Source organism: Polypterus senegalus, chromosome 9 (assembly GCF_016835505.1).
Source record: "Polypterus senegalus isolate Bchr_013 chromosome 9, ASM1683550v1, whole genome shotgun sequence".
In the NCBI taxonomy this organism is placed as follows: Eukaryota; Metazoa; Chordata; class Cladistia; order Polypteriformes; family Polypteridae; genus Polypterus; species Polypterus senegalus.
Window position 1 is genome coordinate 26,349,158 of NC_053162.1, and position 16,701 is coordinate 26,365,858.

At 41.6% G+C, this 16,701-nt stretch overlaps 1 protein-coding gene across 1 annotated transcript in view; it reads right to left on the reverse strand.

Moving 5' to 3' along the window:
• Positions 1–16,701, reverse strand: part of dbh (dopamine beta-hydroxylase (dopamine beta-monooxygenase)) — a 68,897-nt gene that overhangs the window by 16,146 nt on the left and 36,050 nt on the right. Inside the window, exons 6-9 of the mRNA XM_039763290.1 lie at positions 14,971–15,137; positions 11,552–11,695; positions 5,801–5,839; positions 3,923–3,982 (exon numbers count right to left, since the gene is read on the reverse strand). Of these exons, the coding sequence (XP_039619224.1) occupies positions 3,923–3,982; positions 5,801–5,839; positions 11,552–11,695; positions 14,971–15,137 (410 nt within the window). The remainder of the gene's footprint in view (positions 1–3,922; positions 3,983–5,800; positions 5,840–11,551; positions 11,696–14,970; positions 15,138–16,701) is intronic.

Genomic DNA, 16,701 nt, shown 5'->3' on the forward strand with positions numbered 1-16,701 from the left:
ACGGAGGGGGTGCCAAACAGGCAGGTGCCAGGGTGCCGGTCAGAGGGGGGAGTGCTGCCAGTGCGTGGCACAGAGGGATGCCAGGGAAGGGTGTCCAGGCAGTGGCTTTGCCCCCTTGTTTCTGTTTGTTACAGGACCAGACCCTGGACGAGCAGAAGGGCCCACTTAGTTGGGAACCTGCCCTCACAGGACAGGACGCTTCACTAAAGAATTCTTCGCTGGCGATGGGGCGGCCTCACTACTGGCGGGGGCTACGGAGGCGCTCCAAAAGGGCAAGAAAACCTCGGAGGCCGTGCCGAAGTGGTATGTTCCAGGGTGCCGGCTTGGACCCTGGATATGTAGTGGGACCCACTTTGGGGAAGAATTGCCCTCGCGAGATGTGTCGCTCCGACCGACGTGTCTTCGCTGGTGGTGGGGCAGTGTCACAACCGGATGGAGGTGGTACCCAGCCGGGACGCCTGAGAAGACAGGAGGAGGGCTGGTGCCTCCTCCAGACCTCGAGGGGGCGACCGCCCTGGAGGCCTTGGGTAAAGAGCTGGGACGCTTGACCCTGTAGGGACCCGGGGTTATCGCCAGGGGGACCCCAATACCAGGAAGACCCTAGACCTCAGCACTTCTGCCACACCCGGAAGTGATGGGGGGAAGAGAAAACGGGGACACCCGGAGTGCTTTGAAGGAGACAGCCGGCACTTCCGCCACACTGGGGCGTGTCGGTGGGAGATTGCCGGGAACACACCTGGAGCACATCCGGTGCTTATTTAAAGGGCCGCCTCCCTGCAGAAGAGACAAGAGTCGGGTGGAAGAGTGACAAGGTCTGGAGAAGGCAGGAGGCGGTCTGAAGAAAAGAGAGAGAGAGAGAAGAGAAGAAGAAAGAGAAGGCATAGGATTGGCCTGGACTGAAGGGTATTGGGGCTGGTGAGCATGGACTTTTGTAAAGGAATGAAAAATAAACGTATTTTGGGTGACCTGGGCGTGTCTGCCTGTCTGTGTCCGGGGCAATGTTCACAACAGTTAGAAGAAATGCCACCTTGAGGGGGCAATACCAGCTATTAGATCCAAGGTGGGGAGGGGTTGCGCTTAGTTTTTCTACAGATTTAAATTGTAACTCTGTTCACTTTTACTGAATAAATTATTGCAAAGTCACACTTTCCTTGTTGCTTTTCAATTACATTACCTTTATCTATACATAGTATTTAAATGAAAATCTAATCTTGATATGTCCACATTTCATGGGGTGTATTTACTTTTTCACATGACTATGATTAGATAGAGACATGTTGCCACATCACATCTGTCCATCCAGAGTCTCCTGTATTTTGTGCTAAGGTGGTCTCTTTAATACAAGTAGACCACAGAAGATGCTCTGGCTAAACATTGGACACTGATAAGCGACCAGCGTTGTCTATCGGGAGCATCATCTCTGAACAGGCCCTCATTGCAATGCTGATGTGGATGTGTATAAATAAAAGAAGCCTTCCTTCCCTGAGGGCAGATCCTGTTTTGAAAGTCTTCTGCATTGTGCTTAGTCACATGTGTCTGCATAATATGACATGTTAGTTACTCTTGAATTGTAAATGTAATGCCTTGTGGCACTTCTTAGCTGTACATGGCGTTGGAGGCTAACAGTTCACTACTCTGGTTAATCAAGTAAAACCTAAAGGCGGCGCATCATTGTCGGATTGAATTCAAGCCTGAGCTTTTTAACATTTTCTGTTTAAACAATCTGTTCTTTTTCTAATTTGCTAAAGTCGTCATTCTAATGTATGCTCTTTTTGCACAGTGAAAACAATGGAGAATTATGAATTACATACCGGACAGTATAGATTTATTCATATTAATACTCAGTCAGCTGGGTATGAGCAGCAAAAAGACACCTTAACAATTTCCTTACCGAGCTGCACTTTTTTACATTTATAATGCCCAAAATGTTCAGGAAAAAAAAAAGGTTAAGGTTTGGTGCCAAACCCGGATGCAGAATTAGCCAAATTGTTACATTAGGATTTGGACAGCATATACAGGCTCTGGAAGATGAGATTTAATATAAATAAACGTAAAGGGTTACGTGTGGGAAGTAGGGCTGCTGTTCAATTAAAAGCTGAATTGCAAATTTAACTTCTTATTCATCACAATTGATTTCCTTGAAGCCTCTGTAAAAACCTCACACTGTTCCAGTGTGGCGCCGAGGTGTCACCCATTGCACGGATACACTCAGGTCCCAATCCGGGTGGTTTGTCATGTGGCGGGTGTGACAATGTGCTGTAATCAGCACCTGCTCCCAATCTTTAAGCACATTAATATTTTTCAATAAAGCAGAAATAGCGCAGGGAATAATTTCTAATAAAAAAACAGTTTGCCTGTTAGTGCTAATGTTTATGATCCATCGTATATTAGAATGACAAATGCAATGCATATGTCTCTGTTATATTCCATTTGGTATGGTATTTGTAAAAGCAGTGTTAATTTTGTGATGTACCGTGTGTTGGAATGACAAATGCAATGCCTGTGTCTCTGTTATATGCAATTTGGTATGGTATTCATAGAAACAGTGTTAATGTTTGTGATGCACCATCTGTTGGAATGACAAAAAATGCATTTTTTGCTGCAATTGTTTATAATGTACCATCTGCTGGAAGGATAGCGACATAGCAAATGTATGGCTGTGCAGATACTTATCCTTTTAAAAAGGTGAGTAAATAAAATCATAAGCTGATTACTTTTGGATTTTGCTTGTTTGCCGAATGAATTTTCACGAAGTTCTGTGTGTGCCTTGCCATTGGTCTAACTTAAAACATAGGCTATATGGCGTAATGGGAAAAGGGGTTATGGGGGGCGGGGTACAACTCAGAAAAGCAGCCCCAATGCCAGGACTGCAATTCCCATCAGGCAGCATGTGTGTGCTGAAAAGATATGATATCGTGATCAGCCTGCACAAAGTGTTGTAGTGGCTAAAGCAGAAGGGAGGTACAGCATTTTCTTCTCAGTTTGCCTTTGCCTTGCAGCTTTTGTCTAAGAGTACATCTTTTTATCTTATTGTTGCATGTCTTTAGCTATGTGGAATTTCCAAAAGAGAGGTTTTGCTTCATTTATTTAAACCCAGGCAACACTCGGTGTGGTACCAGTATGGTCCCAGTTTTCTTATTTAGGTCCTCAGAATGAAAACTTTAAAGACCGCCTGTTCCAAACCCATCTGGCTAACTAAGCCAAACATGGATTGTTACACATGATGTCGCAAGTGCCCAAGAAGAACAACAGGCATCCCGGCCGGGATGGGGTATAGTTTCCTACCTGGACAGGAGGTCAAAATGGAATAACAGATGAATATGTTGGCTAGAAGAGGAAATGACTTCTTGCCTGGCCAGACTCATATAAATGATGGACCAGCGGAAATCAGGAGCAGTTACCGCCCCCATACAACAGGTGGCAGTGGTCCCTCCATGGCATCCCAGTTTGGACACCCACCACAATACATGGCAAACAGAGTCCAGATGTGCAGTTTAGTACTGTTAGAGGTTACTCCCTGGACCTCCCTGGTTTTCATACGACCCGGAAGTGCTTCCAAGAGGGCACGCTGTGGCATCGGTAGCATTCCTGGGTCCCACTTTAAAGGAGCCCACCGCCTTACGTCAGGGAGTCAAAGTCGTGAGATGGCGGGTGACACACTTGAAGGAAGGAAAGAGGAACAAGTTGATTGTATTGTGACTGATCTTGGCTCGGGTGATTATTATAAAGGTGCATTGGTTAAATAAATATCATCCATTTAAACCCAGAATTGTTTTAGACATTACTGGGTCTGTGGTTTGTGGCTCAGTCACGGCCCATGGCGGTTACAGCGTATACAGTTGGGTTCAACCCCAGCACTCATCACTCATTTTAGTTCTTCTAGCCTCATGCGTCAGACCAACACGAGTTTTGCACAGCTTACCACAGTAGCTTTTTCTCTGTCCATTGTGTTGTATTTACAAGTTGTTAAGATAGTATCTCCCTGGAAAAACATAAAAAATATATTTTAATTAAATGAAGTGAACATTTATTTCACAGGTCAATATACAGAGGTTGTACCAAAACTACGGTGTTTATTGATTTTACAGTTTCATTAAGATACGGCTAGGGAATTGTTTACTTCACTGCAATATCCCCATCATGGTCGACTGTTTTCTGTTTTTTTTGCCACTGCTTTAGTAGTTTGAAGACCCCCAGCAATGTGTAAACAGCTACGTTACCTCCTGGCATTTCCACACATAGCTTGTCTCCAATAAACTCCTAAATTTCCTTGCTGTTTGCTTTTGGAAGGGGCATTGACCACGGACTGATTGGTGGGATTTGTGTCCCATCTTTGTCAGCCCACACAAAGTCATGGCCAGAGCAGAAGGGAGGTGCAGCATTTCTACTTAATTTGCCATTGCCCTGCAGCTTTTGTCTTTTGGTTTTATTTTGGATACGTCCTTAGCCATGTGGAATTTCCAAAATTCAGTTAAAACTCCATTTATTTAAACCCAGGCAACACTACGTATGGCAGCAGTATGGTCCCAGCATTCTTATTTGGGTCCTCAGATTGAAACGTTTAAGGACCCCTGTTCCAGACCCTTCTGGCTAACTAAGCTGAACACAGATGGTTACACATTGTGTTGTAAGTGCCCGAGAAGAAAGAACAGGCATCCCAGCCGGGGTGGAGGATAATATCTTACCCAGAAGGAAGGCAAGAATGGAAGAACAGAGGAGTATGGCGGCTAGAAGAGGAAATGACTTCTTGCCCGACTGGATTAATATAAATGATGGACCAGTGAAAGTTGAAACCCAGGAGCAGTTTGTGCATCCCCCCTACAACAGGTGGCAGTGGTCCTCCCATGGCATCCCAGTTTGGGCACCCGCAGGGATACATAGAAATTGGAGTCTGCAAGTGCAACCCTGTTGGGGTCCCTAGCTACCATTACAGGGGGCTGTCTGGGGAGGACCTTCCTGGTTTCCATACGACTTGAAAGTGCTTCCAAGAGGGCACACTGTGGCACCAGAGGCATTCCTGGATCCGGCTTTAACTGTACCCGTTACTACACCATAGCGCCTGGTACTGTGGGTTCATAGATGTCACATTTACAGAGGACAGTGAAACTGTTACTCGCAAGTGCTAATCAACATACAACATAGTGAGTGGGACAACCTTACCTGAATCCTTCTCTCGTTATTTCTGTAATAGTTACCTATGAGGGTTAATACAGCCTTCTGCCATTATGCGCCTAAAATCTGGAATTGCTTCCCGATAGAAATTCGCCAGGCTAATACAGTTGAGCACTTTAAAAAACTGCTAATAACCCATTTCTTTAACATGGCTTTCTCAAAGCTTCATTTTAGTATTAATTTTAGTGAATATGCATTGAATTATCATTTCTTTTCGTGGATCCGAAATTAGCACTAACCCCGATTGTCTCTGCTTTTCTGGTTTCTGTGGTGCCGATCTGCGCCACTACCACCTGGTCAAAGCACCGTGCAGTCCCTACATTGATGGATTGAAGGCCAGATGTCCACATGACCATGTGGAGCCTGAAAACCAGGAGGACTGATTGAGATCATTTATGTTAGGTTGAATGCCTAGAAGGAGCTGGGTGGTCTCGTAGCCCCAGAACCCCTGCAGAGTTTTTTTTTCTCCTGCCCTCTAGAATTTTTTACTTTATTCTTTGTTAATTTGTATTGCCTAATTTTTATATTTTTTATATTTGTTTCTTCATCATATAAAGCACTTATACATCATTTGTATGAAAACGTGCTACTGTTTATAAATAAATGTCGTCGTTGTTGTAATACTTACTGGTAACACGGTGACCACTTTGTTCAACATTCGAATTTCCTAAAAGAAAAAAAAATTACAAAACAGTTGTGTTAATAGTTTCATGGCACATGCTATTTTCAGTTCATTGTCTATCAGGAAGATGGTGTTTATGGTGACAGAAGCTTCATTCTGAACCAAACTAATAGAAACCTCAGTGGTCTGGTACACCTGAGTGTATCCCAACATAGTTTCTCACATCAGTGCTATGCCAATAATTTGCAGCCATACCCGTCGTTTCCTTCAGATGACCCCAACTTCTGCATGTCTCACTAATATTGCAACCTGGACGAAGGAGCACCATCTCCAGCTCAACATGACCACCTGAAGGTCCTGAAGATTGACTTTCTTACTGTCTTAACTTGTCTGTCTATTCCACTCCCCACCTCTGCTCAGCCTGGCTCATTATCGCTAACACCCATAAAGTCACTACACAGCCTTGGAGTGGTGACCGGTGACCAGCTGACCTTCACTGACCACACTTCAACAGTTTTGCAGTCTTGCAGATTCACTCTATACAATGTCTGCAAGATATTTGGACAGAGTATGCAGCACAACTCCTGGGCCTGGTTTTAGTCTTGTCACTCTCCGCTGGCAGGAGTACTGGCATGTGTCACCAAACCACTACAAATGACTCAAAATGGGGCAGCAGCAGCACTCCTAATCCATTAACAGCAGATGGGCTTAAAGTGGAGAAGGACAACAACAATATACTATTAGCATGTATAGTTGTGCTTGAAAGTTTGTGAATCCTTTAGAATTTTTTATATTTCTGCATAAATATGACCTAAAACAACATCAGATTTTCACTCAAGTCCTAAAAGTAGATAAAGAGAAACCAGTTAAACAAATGAGACAAAAATATTATACTTGGTCATTTATTTATTGAGGAAAATGATTGAATATTACATATTTGTGAGTGGCAAAAGTATGTGAACCTCTAGGATGATCAGTTAGTTTGAAGGTGAAATTCGAGTCAGGTGTTTTCAATCAATGGGATGACAATCAGGTGTGAGTGGGCACCCTGTGTTGTTTAAAGAACAGGATCTATCAAAGTCTGCTCTTCACAACACGTTTGTGGAAGTGTATCATGGCATGAACAAAGGAGATTTCTGAGGACCTCACAAAAAGAGTTGGTGATGCTCATCAGGCTGGAAAACATTACAAAACCATCTCTAAAGAGTTTGCACTCCACCAATCCACAGTCAGACAGATTGTGTACAAATGGAGGAAATTCAAGACCATTGTTACCCTCCCAGGAGTGGTTGACCAACAAAGATCACTCCAAGAGCAAGGCGTGTAATAGTCGGCGAGGTCACAAAGGACCCCAGGGTAACTTCTAAGCAACTGAAGGCCTCTCTCACATTGGCTAATGTTCATGTTCATGAGTCCACCATCAGGAGAACACTGAACAACAATGGTGTGCATGGCAGGATTGCAAGGAGAAAGCCACTGCTCTCCAAAAAAAAACATTGCTGCTCGCCTGCAGTTTGCTAAAGATCACGTGGACAAAACAGAAGGCTATTGGAAGAATGTTTTGTGGACGGATGAGACCAAAATAGAACTTTTTGGTTTAAATGAAAAGCGTTATGTTTGGAAAACAATGCATTCCAGCATAAGAACCTTATCCCATCTGTGAAACATGGTGGTGGTAGTATCATGATTTGGGCCTGTTTTGCTGCATCTGGGCCAGGATGGCTTGCCTTCATTGATGGAACAGTGAATTCTGAATTATATCAGAGAATTCTAAAGGAAAATGTCAGGACATCTGTCCATGAACTGAATCTCAAGAGAAGGTGGGTCATGCAGCAAGACAACGACCCTAAGCACACAAGTCGTTCTACCAAAGAATGGTTAAAGAAGAATAAAGTTAATGTTTTGGAATGGCCAAGTCAAAGTCCTGACCTTAATCCAATCGAAATGTTGTGGAAGGACCTGAAGAGAGCAGTTAATGTGAGGAAACCCACCAACATCCCAGAGTTGATGCTGTTCTGTACGGAGGAATGGGCTAAAATTCCTCCAAGCCAGTGTGCAGGAATGATCAAAAGTTACTGGAAACGTTTAGTTGCAGTTATTGATACAAAGGCGGGTCACACCAGATACTGAAAGCAAAGGTTCACATACTTTTTCCACTCACAAATATCTCATATTCGATCATTTTCCTCAATAAATAAATGACCAAGTATAATATTTTTGTCTCATTTGTTCAACTGGTTTCTCTTTATCTACTTTTAGGACTTGAATGAAAATCTGATGATGTCTTAGGTCATATTTATGCAGAAATATAAAAAATTCTAAAGTGTTCACAAACTTTCAAGCACAACTATAGACTTGTTTTGCTTACTGGATGAATCCTAATCCACGTCTGTTCAGTCACTGGGTAACTGATGTTATATACTATTTGAAATTTAAAAAAAATAGAGGGTCTGTACAAACATTTTTTTTTAAACCTGGCAGCATTTTCTTATTCTTTTTCTTCTTTCAGCTGCTCCTATTATGGGCTGCCGCAGTGCAGCATCTAATCAATAATATTTTAGAGTAAACATTTATATTGGGGTGAAAGACTCCTTTCCCTCTGTACTGCTCTCAGAGTTTTACTCTGGCTGTTGGCCTTCCTCTCTTTCTCATGAGGGGGTTGAATTGAATTTAGTTTTGTTAAGTTTGACTTGATTGCATGGAATGTTACTTGCTTTTAATAAATTAAATTGGGCAATGCCTTGTACATTACGGGAGATGGACATCTGAAGCAGAACTCTGTTAGCAGCAGTGTTATTTTTTCAACATCCCAAGTATCTGGTATTTTCTCAACCCAACAGTCCTCAATTATAGTATAAGCAAGCATATATAAGCATGAGTGGCAGAAAAAGGACTCAGAAAGAAGAGCTAAGGTTTTACCCATGCCTAAACAGGCATTAAGTTCAAGTTCAAGTTCAAGCCCAAGGTATGGCCTTTCAGAGACTGACCTGGAACAGACAGGCAAGAGTAATGATTTTCCCGGGCCATGATGCTGCATCATCTCCAGCCGAGAGCGAAAGTGGAAGCAAATGTTCAAGTGAATTGGGCCAGGAGTACTTGCCGATTTCAGAAAGTTCAGTGAAACTGAAAATGGCCATACCTCCCACACTGTCAGCTACCCCTCGCGAGCCAGCAGCACCGACTCTAACTGGGCTTGCTACTTCACCCACAGAGCATGGAGAGGACTGAAACAAGATGTCCGAGCTGAAGGTAATGATCGCCACAATGGCCACTGCTTCAGATACAGTGGAACCTCGGGTCACGAACATCTCGGACCACATACAAATCGGGTTACGACCAAAAAGTTTGCCAAACTTTTGCATCTGTTCACGACCACACACTCGGATGACGAACAAGCCAGTTTCCCTTCCAGTACGGAAATCATCGGCACATACGAACGTGTTCAGTCTTTCCCTGTGCATTCCCTGTGCAGCGAGTGAGCCAGCAAGACAGAGAGAGCGTGAGAAGGCAGTCAAAGAATGCACCGGGCTTGTTTTTAAAGAGACTGCTTCGAGCATTGTTTTAATCTCTTTGTATTTAATGAAGACTTTTTTCTATTGGATTTTAACCTCCACTTCACTTATGTTTTTATGGGATCTTTTATTTATTGAAGGATTCTGAAAGCACTGCACTTTAATTTGGACATTGTTTTTGATTGTTGTTTTGTTGATTTTAATAAAAGCACTTGGCACTTTTTGCACCATCCGATTGCTCCATTGTAGTGCCTCACTGTCGTGCTCATCGGTAACATTACTGACGGTGACGGGTTTAAGTGCTCCCGGAAGCATCTCCTCTCCACCCAGTTCCTCCTCCTCACTTCCTTCATGCCAGAACTCGACTCATGCTAGGTTAGCTTTCTTGGTTGTTTAAGGTTAGTTTTTGTATAAATTATGAATTTTTCAAATGTTCATTTTTTTCCCTGTGCTTAAAACTCATTAAAAAAAGTGTTTACAGCAAGCGATTCGTAAGGCTGTAGCGTGAACTCTTGCAATGTTAGTTTTCTCTGTTCAAGGTTTTCTCAGTGTTATTCAATGTTTTTACATTTAGTTTACTATTACACTGTGCATTCTATGGTATAATTAACTATTGTTGTGGTTAAAAATCTTTAAAAAAATACATACAGTTCGTACGGCCCGGAACAGGTTAATTGTATTTACATACAATCCTATAGGGGAAATGACTTTGGGTCACGACCAAATCGGGTTACTACCAGAGTTTTGGAACGAATTACGGTCGTGACCCGAGGTTCCACTGTACAGTAGTAATGAACTCAAGAATAATATAAAGAAAGAAATAAAGGGCATAGACAAGACAAACGCAAAGCTGCTTCAAGATAGTGAAGACCAAGAAAAATGTTTAAGTAAGGTGGAGAAGGAGAAACAAACTATAATCGGCTTTACTTCACTATTGGCACGTAGACTTATCTTGCTCAACTGGAAGAATCCTAACTTTCCTCTTTTAAGTCGGTAGGTAACTGATCTTATATACTATATGAAATTGGAAAAATTCAGATAACATTTTAGAATAAGCATTTAAATCGAGGAAGTGGATTCTCTTCCTTTATTTATTTTAATCATTTGTATTTACTCATTTATTTATTTTTTCGACTATTAAAGTTTCACTCTGTTGGCCTAGTTCTCTTTCTCATGGGTGGGGGGTTGATCTGACGTGGACTTAGTTTTGAGAAATTTGACTTGCTTGTATGGAATGTTATTGGCTTTTAATAAATTCAATAAAATGCTTTAAAAAAAATAAAGATAAAAAAAAAATGCAGTTTCATGACTGGTCATCCAGCCGAGTTGGGTAAGTACAACTCATCTCTTCAGACCACTACATTGACACCCTTTAGTGACACAGAGGAAGTTCAAATCCTTGATGGTTGCCTACAGTGTAGTCAGTGGGTCAGCACCTAGAGATATGGAGACACCTGTGAGGTCCTATGCTGCTTCTCGCCCACTCAGGTTTGCTGATGAATGGCGCCTGGTGATAGGACCTCTGTGTGGCATCTAATCTCAATTCAGACTGTTTTTATGTGTAGCTCCTAGCTGATGAAAGAAGATGCCCACCTCCACTCAAAATTCTGACTCCCTTAAAGTTTTTTAAGAAGCACCTTTTGTGTGATTTTCTGTCTAACTGATATTAGCTTTTAGGTTTCATTATCTAGGAATTCAGCACTCTTCACTCGTAATGATCAATGTTGGACCCCTCGTCTGTAACATTGTAGCCAAACTGTCCCTCAGACTTTAATAGATAGATAATATGAAAGGCACTATATAACAGATAGATAGATAGATAGATAGATAGATAGATAGATAGATAGATACTTTATTAATCCCAACAGGAAATTCACATACTCCAGCAGCAGCATACTGATAAAAACACAATATTAAATTAAAGAGTGATACAAATGCAGGTATACTTTACTAGGTCATGTGAATCTCTTTTGTTGACCTCATTTGATTGCCTTTGCATTACACCAACTTTATTTTTATCTTCTCACTGATGTTCCTCTGTTCACACATCCAGTGCAGACATTAAAGAGGAGTAAATTCAACCCAAGCTCAGTTTCAGTCCGAAATCTGAATTAGACCAGCCACATATTAATCAATGGAGTGTAAAGTCAATTCAGAATAATCCACAGAGATTAAACGTAACATGGTCCGTTTTTGGGAAGACACTCAAGGACCCAATGGTGGAGCAGATCAGCGTGCAGCCTACCTGGAAGTGAGCGCTGAAGTGATTGTCAACATTGATAATCTCCACTTCTTGATTTTCTCGAACAATCACCGTTCTGACAGCGATGCCAGTAAGATGTGTGTGCAACTGGGATGCAAAAATATGCATTCCTCCTTGAGGTAGAGCCTACATAGAGAAAAATAATGCTTATCAAAATTTTACATAACAACAACTGTAGGGGGTTTATTTAAAAAGATTTGAAAGATCCTTTCATTGGATTGTATGGCCAGCACAGATTCAAGTTTGGGGGTAGGCGGCCAGTTAGCCCAGGTCTCGAGTACTGTGACCAAGTTTTTTTTTTTATTTTCTCCTTTACAATTTTAATCTTCTCTGTCGTCACCTCTGTCAGTAAATTAATGAACGGTGTAAGTGTCAGGCAGGATTACCTCTCAGGGATGAGTATGAGACTTTTACCCAGACAGGAGGGAAAGCTCAGAGTTTTTATCCCTAATCCACTAGATGGCAGCATCCCAGGGCTGCGGTAACCATGTGGAGCCCTGCAGGGCATGATGGGTGTTGTAGTGCAGAGTGTCAGCCCTGCTGGATTCCATGGGTGCTGCAGGGATTCATGATCCCTATTCTTTGGGACGTTTGCCTGACCTGGAAGTAATCCCAGGTCTGACATAAAAGAAAGCCGTCCAGCCTCCTCGAGTGAGTCAGAGTCAGGAGGAAGGAAGGCAACACTCACTGGAAGGAGGCTGGACGAGAAGGAAGGAAGGAAGGAAGACAGAAGAATGTTGTTTGTATTCATACTGGTACAACCGTTGAGAAGTTTTATAAAAATTAACACCTCTGCTTTGAACCCGTGACTGTACTGGTGTCAGTTGTGTCCAGGGTTTGGAGCTCGGTGGTGCCCCCTATCTGTCACAAAATATATTGTTGGTTCCCATTTATGATTAATGAATTTCTGCCTTTTTCTTGGTGTGATTTAACAAGTTTACATGAAGAGGTTTTTGGTGTCTGTTCATATTTTTCTGATATATAAATATGTCACATCCATGCTGTATTCTTTCTTTTGACTCTTTACCTTTTGCTAGTTTTGCATGTTTTGCCACTTTCTGCCTTGTATTTTTATATGTATGTTTATTTTGATGATTTTTTTTTTTTGTATTATTTTGACATCATTTCATTTTGTCATGGATTCTATTTGTATATCTTGAGCTATTTTTGTTTATTTAATTGATTTACACTTTTTAATCTAATATGTGGTAATAGTAATATCATCCATCCATCCATTATCCAACCCGCTATATCCTAACTACAGGGTCACGGGGGTCTGCTGGAGCCAATCCCAGCCAACACAGGGCGCAAGGCAGGAAACAAACCCCGGGCATGGTGCCAGCCCACTGCAGGGCGCAAACACACACACACACCCACCAAGCACACACTAGGGACAATTTAGGATCGCCAGTGCACCTAACCTCCATGTCTTTGGGCTGTGGGAGGAAACCCACGCAGACACGGGGAGAACATGCAAACTCCACACAAGGAGGACCCGGGAAACAAACCCAGGTCTCCTAACTGCGAGGCAGCAGCGCTACCACTGCGCCACCGTGCCGCCCTTGTAATATCTTATGTTTTCTATTTCATTTGTGATGTGTTCTTTGAATATATATAAATTTAATTTATTTACCCTGTGACCCTAGTCTGCGGGTGTTGTGATGTGGGATTTTGCATATAACTTGATAAATGTTTTGTATGTCTTTATTTATAATTTAGGCAAACCAAGTGGTGAGAGGTATTCGTGTTTGCACCCCAAACCCCCTTTTTACGACTGTCTCTTTGTAATTTTATGACAGGATTTGGGGGATGTGTCTTAAACCCGTTTGATGCGTATTTCTTTGCTAAAGTCTTTGTCTCATCCCCCACACAAAGCCAGGTTAGCGTAACATATGGTTTTGGGGGGTTGCAGGTGTTAAAATGTACTATTGCTCCCATTGGTCTGAGATATGGCTGTTTGGAATTGGTTTGTCTCAGAGGCCTTTAAGTACCATGATGTCCTATTGGTTCTAGGAATTGGAGAGAACATCTATAAATGTACTTGTTCAACCACATTCTCTCTCTCTAACCCACATATGATGAAGACGCATCTCTCTTGCTAACCTGTGATGATGAAGACAACACAATGAAGAGCACAGCTCAGCAGCCATATTGAACAGACATGCGGCTGAAAGCTGAGCACCAATGATGCCTTAACTAAGTCTGTGTGCCACCTGAGCTACACATCACCATTTAATCAGGTTGTATGGTTGCCAATATTCAAATGTACTTTGCATTTTGTTATTATTTATGAATATTATCAGTAATACATTATTTTATGTGTAACTTAACTCCTGCTTGTCTTTTAACTACATCTAATTGCCTGCGGTTATAGATATCGAAGGGAAGGTGGGGAGACTTTATATACAGTGGTAAGTTAATGACTTGTCACGATTTATTTATTATCCTCCTAAAAATCTCGTTATGGTGTGCTAATGTACCCCTCAAAGGAGTTTTTGTGTTTCATTCCTTTTTTAAACACATGATGGGTGGAATGCTGGAGTTCGGTTCGGGTCCTGACCTCACGCTAATGTGAAGCACATCAGTAACGATCTAAGCAGTACACCAGCGTTAATGTTCTGCACCTGGCTGCTAGAGCTCTGTGATGTGCTGCTGACCTCACAATGCATCATGGGGAGCTGGGAAAATATTGTTGATCTAAGCTGGCCACACAGTGAATTTCCAGGAGAATATTCAGCAAACAAGGTCATCAGCAAAACAGCTGTGAAAAATGATTTAGTGAATTTTGTCGATCGATACAAGAAGTAACTTCATGAACTACTTTGTCATTGTTTTCTATAATTCTTCAAATCTTGAAGACTCCTTTTACTGGTCCATTCAGGCAGAATTTGGTGCTTGGTGATGGGTGTTAGTGTTGAGATTTTTCATCTTGTCCCAGACAAACTGAGGACTGTGGCGTAGTCAGAACTGTTGGGTATTCTACTTGCCCTCCTTAATACGACGCTTATGTTATAATTGTTTTGTTCATGGCAGTTTCAGAGTCAAATCCTGTATCATTTTGCTTTTGAATTTCAATACTGCTGTACTATTGTGTTAATAATGTCATCTACAATTAATGTACAAGAAGCAAGATTATTGTCAAATTTGCTTCAGTTCCTATGGAATTTATCACTTGAGCAGAAGGATGAGGGACTTTGAGTTTCACTTTTTCAAAATGGCCCCTCAGTGTGGTTCTGTAAGGTTCAATTTCAAACCAGAGACTGAAATGCTATTCAAAATGGTGTCTACAGTTCTTCTCTATGAAATACTGGACACAATATGCAATCAAAGAAAAAGTGGCCTTTTCTTACACAACATTTGAAAGTAAAAAGGATAAAGTTAAGGGGCGATGAGATGGTTACCGTTTCTGTGCATTTGGCTGTGCAGTATCCGGTCAGCTCGAAGTTCTCCTCTTGAGGTGGGATGGCCATTACAGGTGTATACACTAAACCAAGCTCCATTATTCCTCCATCGTACTTTCGAAGGTGTGAAGTGTAATACAGGCGAATTCCTGAGGAGTCCACACGGTCTTAATCAAAGACATAAAAATCACAGCATTATTTTTAAATGTTTAATAATGTCCTTATTATAAATAATTTTGTATAATTATACAAAAGAGGCTACTTTCCCAATTGCGACACATCCATTTTTTGAGAAAAAATTCCTTAAGATATCTGTATTGTTTTGTGGGATAAATTCTAAATGTTTAATACCATCCAAGCTGTGAGATTTTTAGAAGCCGACCACAATACTAAAGCAGTTTGTTTTAGAAATTCTTTGTGAGTAAAGCAACTGTCAACATCCTCGTGTTTGGGAGAGTTTACACAGGATGCTGTAATACGACCTTATAAAAGTCAAATTATTATCACTTATGGTGGATTCAAGAGTATTCAGACCCCTTCTCTTTCTGCACGCTTTATTGTAAACTTAATTTTAAATGGATACATTTGCCATTTCTGCTCATCCAGCTACACTCAATAACCCATAATGACAAAGTGAAAGGGCATTTTAAGAAATGATTTAGTGCTGGGGTCTGAATACTTTCTGTGGCCACTGTACAGTTGTGCTTGAAAGTTTGTGAACCCTTTAGAATTTTCTATATTTCTGCATAAATATGACCTAAAACATCATCAGATTTTCACTCAAGTCCTAAACGTAGATAAAGAGAAACCATTTAAACAAATGAGAAAAAATATTATACTTGGTCATTTATATATTAAGGAAAATAATCGAATATTACATATTTGTGAGTGGCAAAAGTATGTGAACCTTTGCTTCCAGTATCTGGTGTGACCCCCCCTTTGCAGCAATAACTGCAACTAAACGTTTCCGGTAACTTCTGATCATTCCTGCACACCGGCTTGGAGGAATTTTAGCCCATTCCTTCATACAGAACAACTTCAACTCTGGGATGTTGGTGGGTTTTCTCACATTAACTGCTCACTTCAGGTCCATCCACAACATTTCGATTGGATTACGGTCAGGACTTTGACTTGGCCATTCCAAAACATGAACTTTATTCTTCTGTAACCATTCTTTGGTAGAACGACTTGTGTGCTTAGGGTCATTGTCTTGCTGCATGACCCACCTTCTCTCGAGATTCAGTTCATGGACAGATGTCCTGACATTTTCCTTTAGAATTCTCTGATATAATTCAGAATTCACTGTTCCATCAATGAAGGCAAGCCGTCCTGGCCCAGATGCAGCAAAACAGGCCCAAACCATGATACTACCACCACCATGTTTCAGAGATGGGATAAGGTTCTTATGCTGGAATGCAGTGTTTTCCTTTCTCCAAACATAACGCTTTTCATTTAAACTAAAAAGTTCTATTTTGGTCTCATCCGTCCACAAAACATTCTTCCAATAGCCTTCTGGTTTGTCCACATGATCTTTAGCAAACTGCAGACGAGCAGCAATGTTTTTTTTTGGAGAGCAGTGGCTTTCTCCTTGCAACCCTGCCATGCACACCATTGTTGTTCAGTGTTCTCCTGATAGTGGACTCATGAACATGAACATTAGCCAATGTGAGAGAGGCTTTCAGTTGCTTAGAAGTTACCCTGGGGTCCTTTATGACTTCGCTGACTATTACA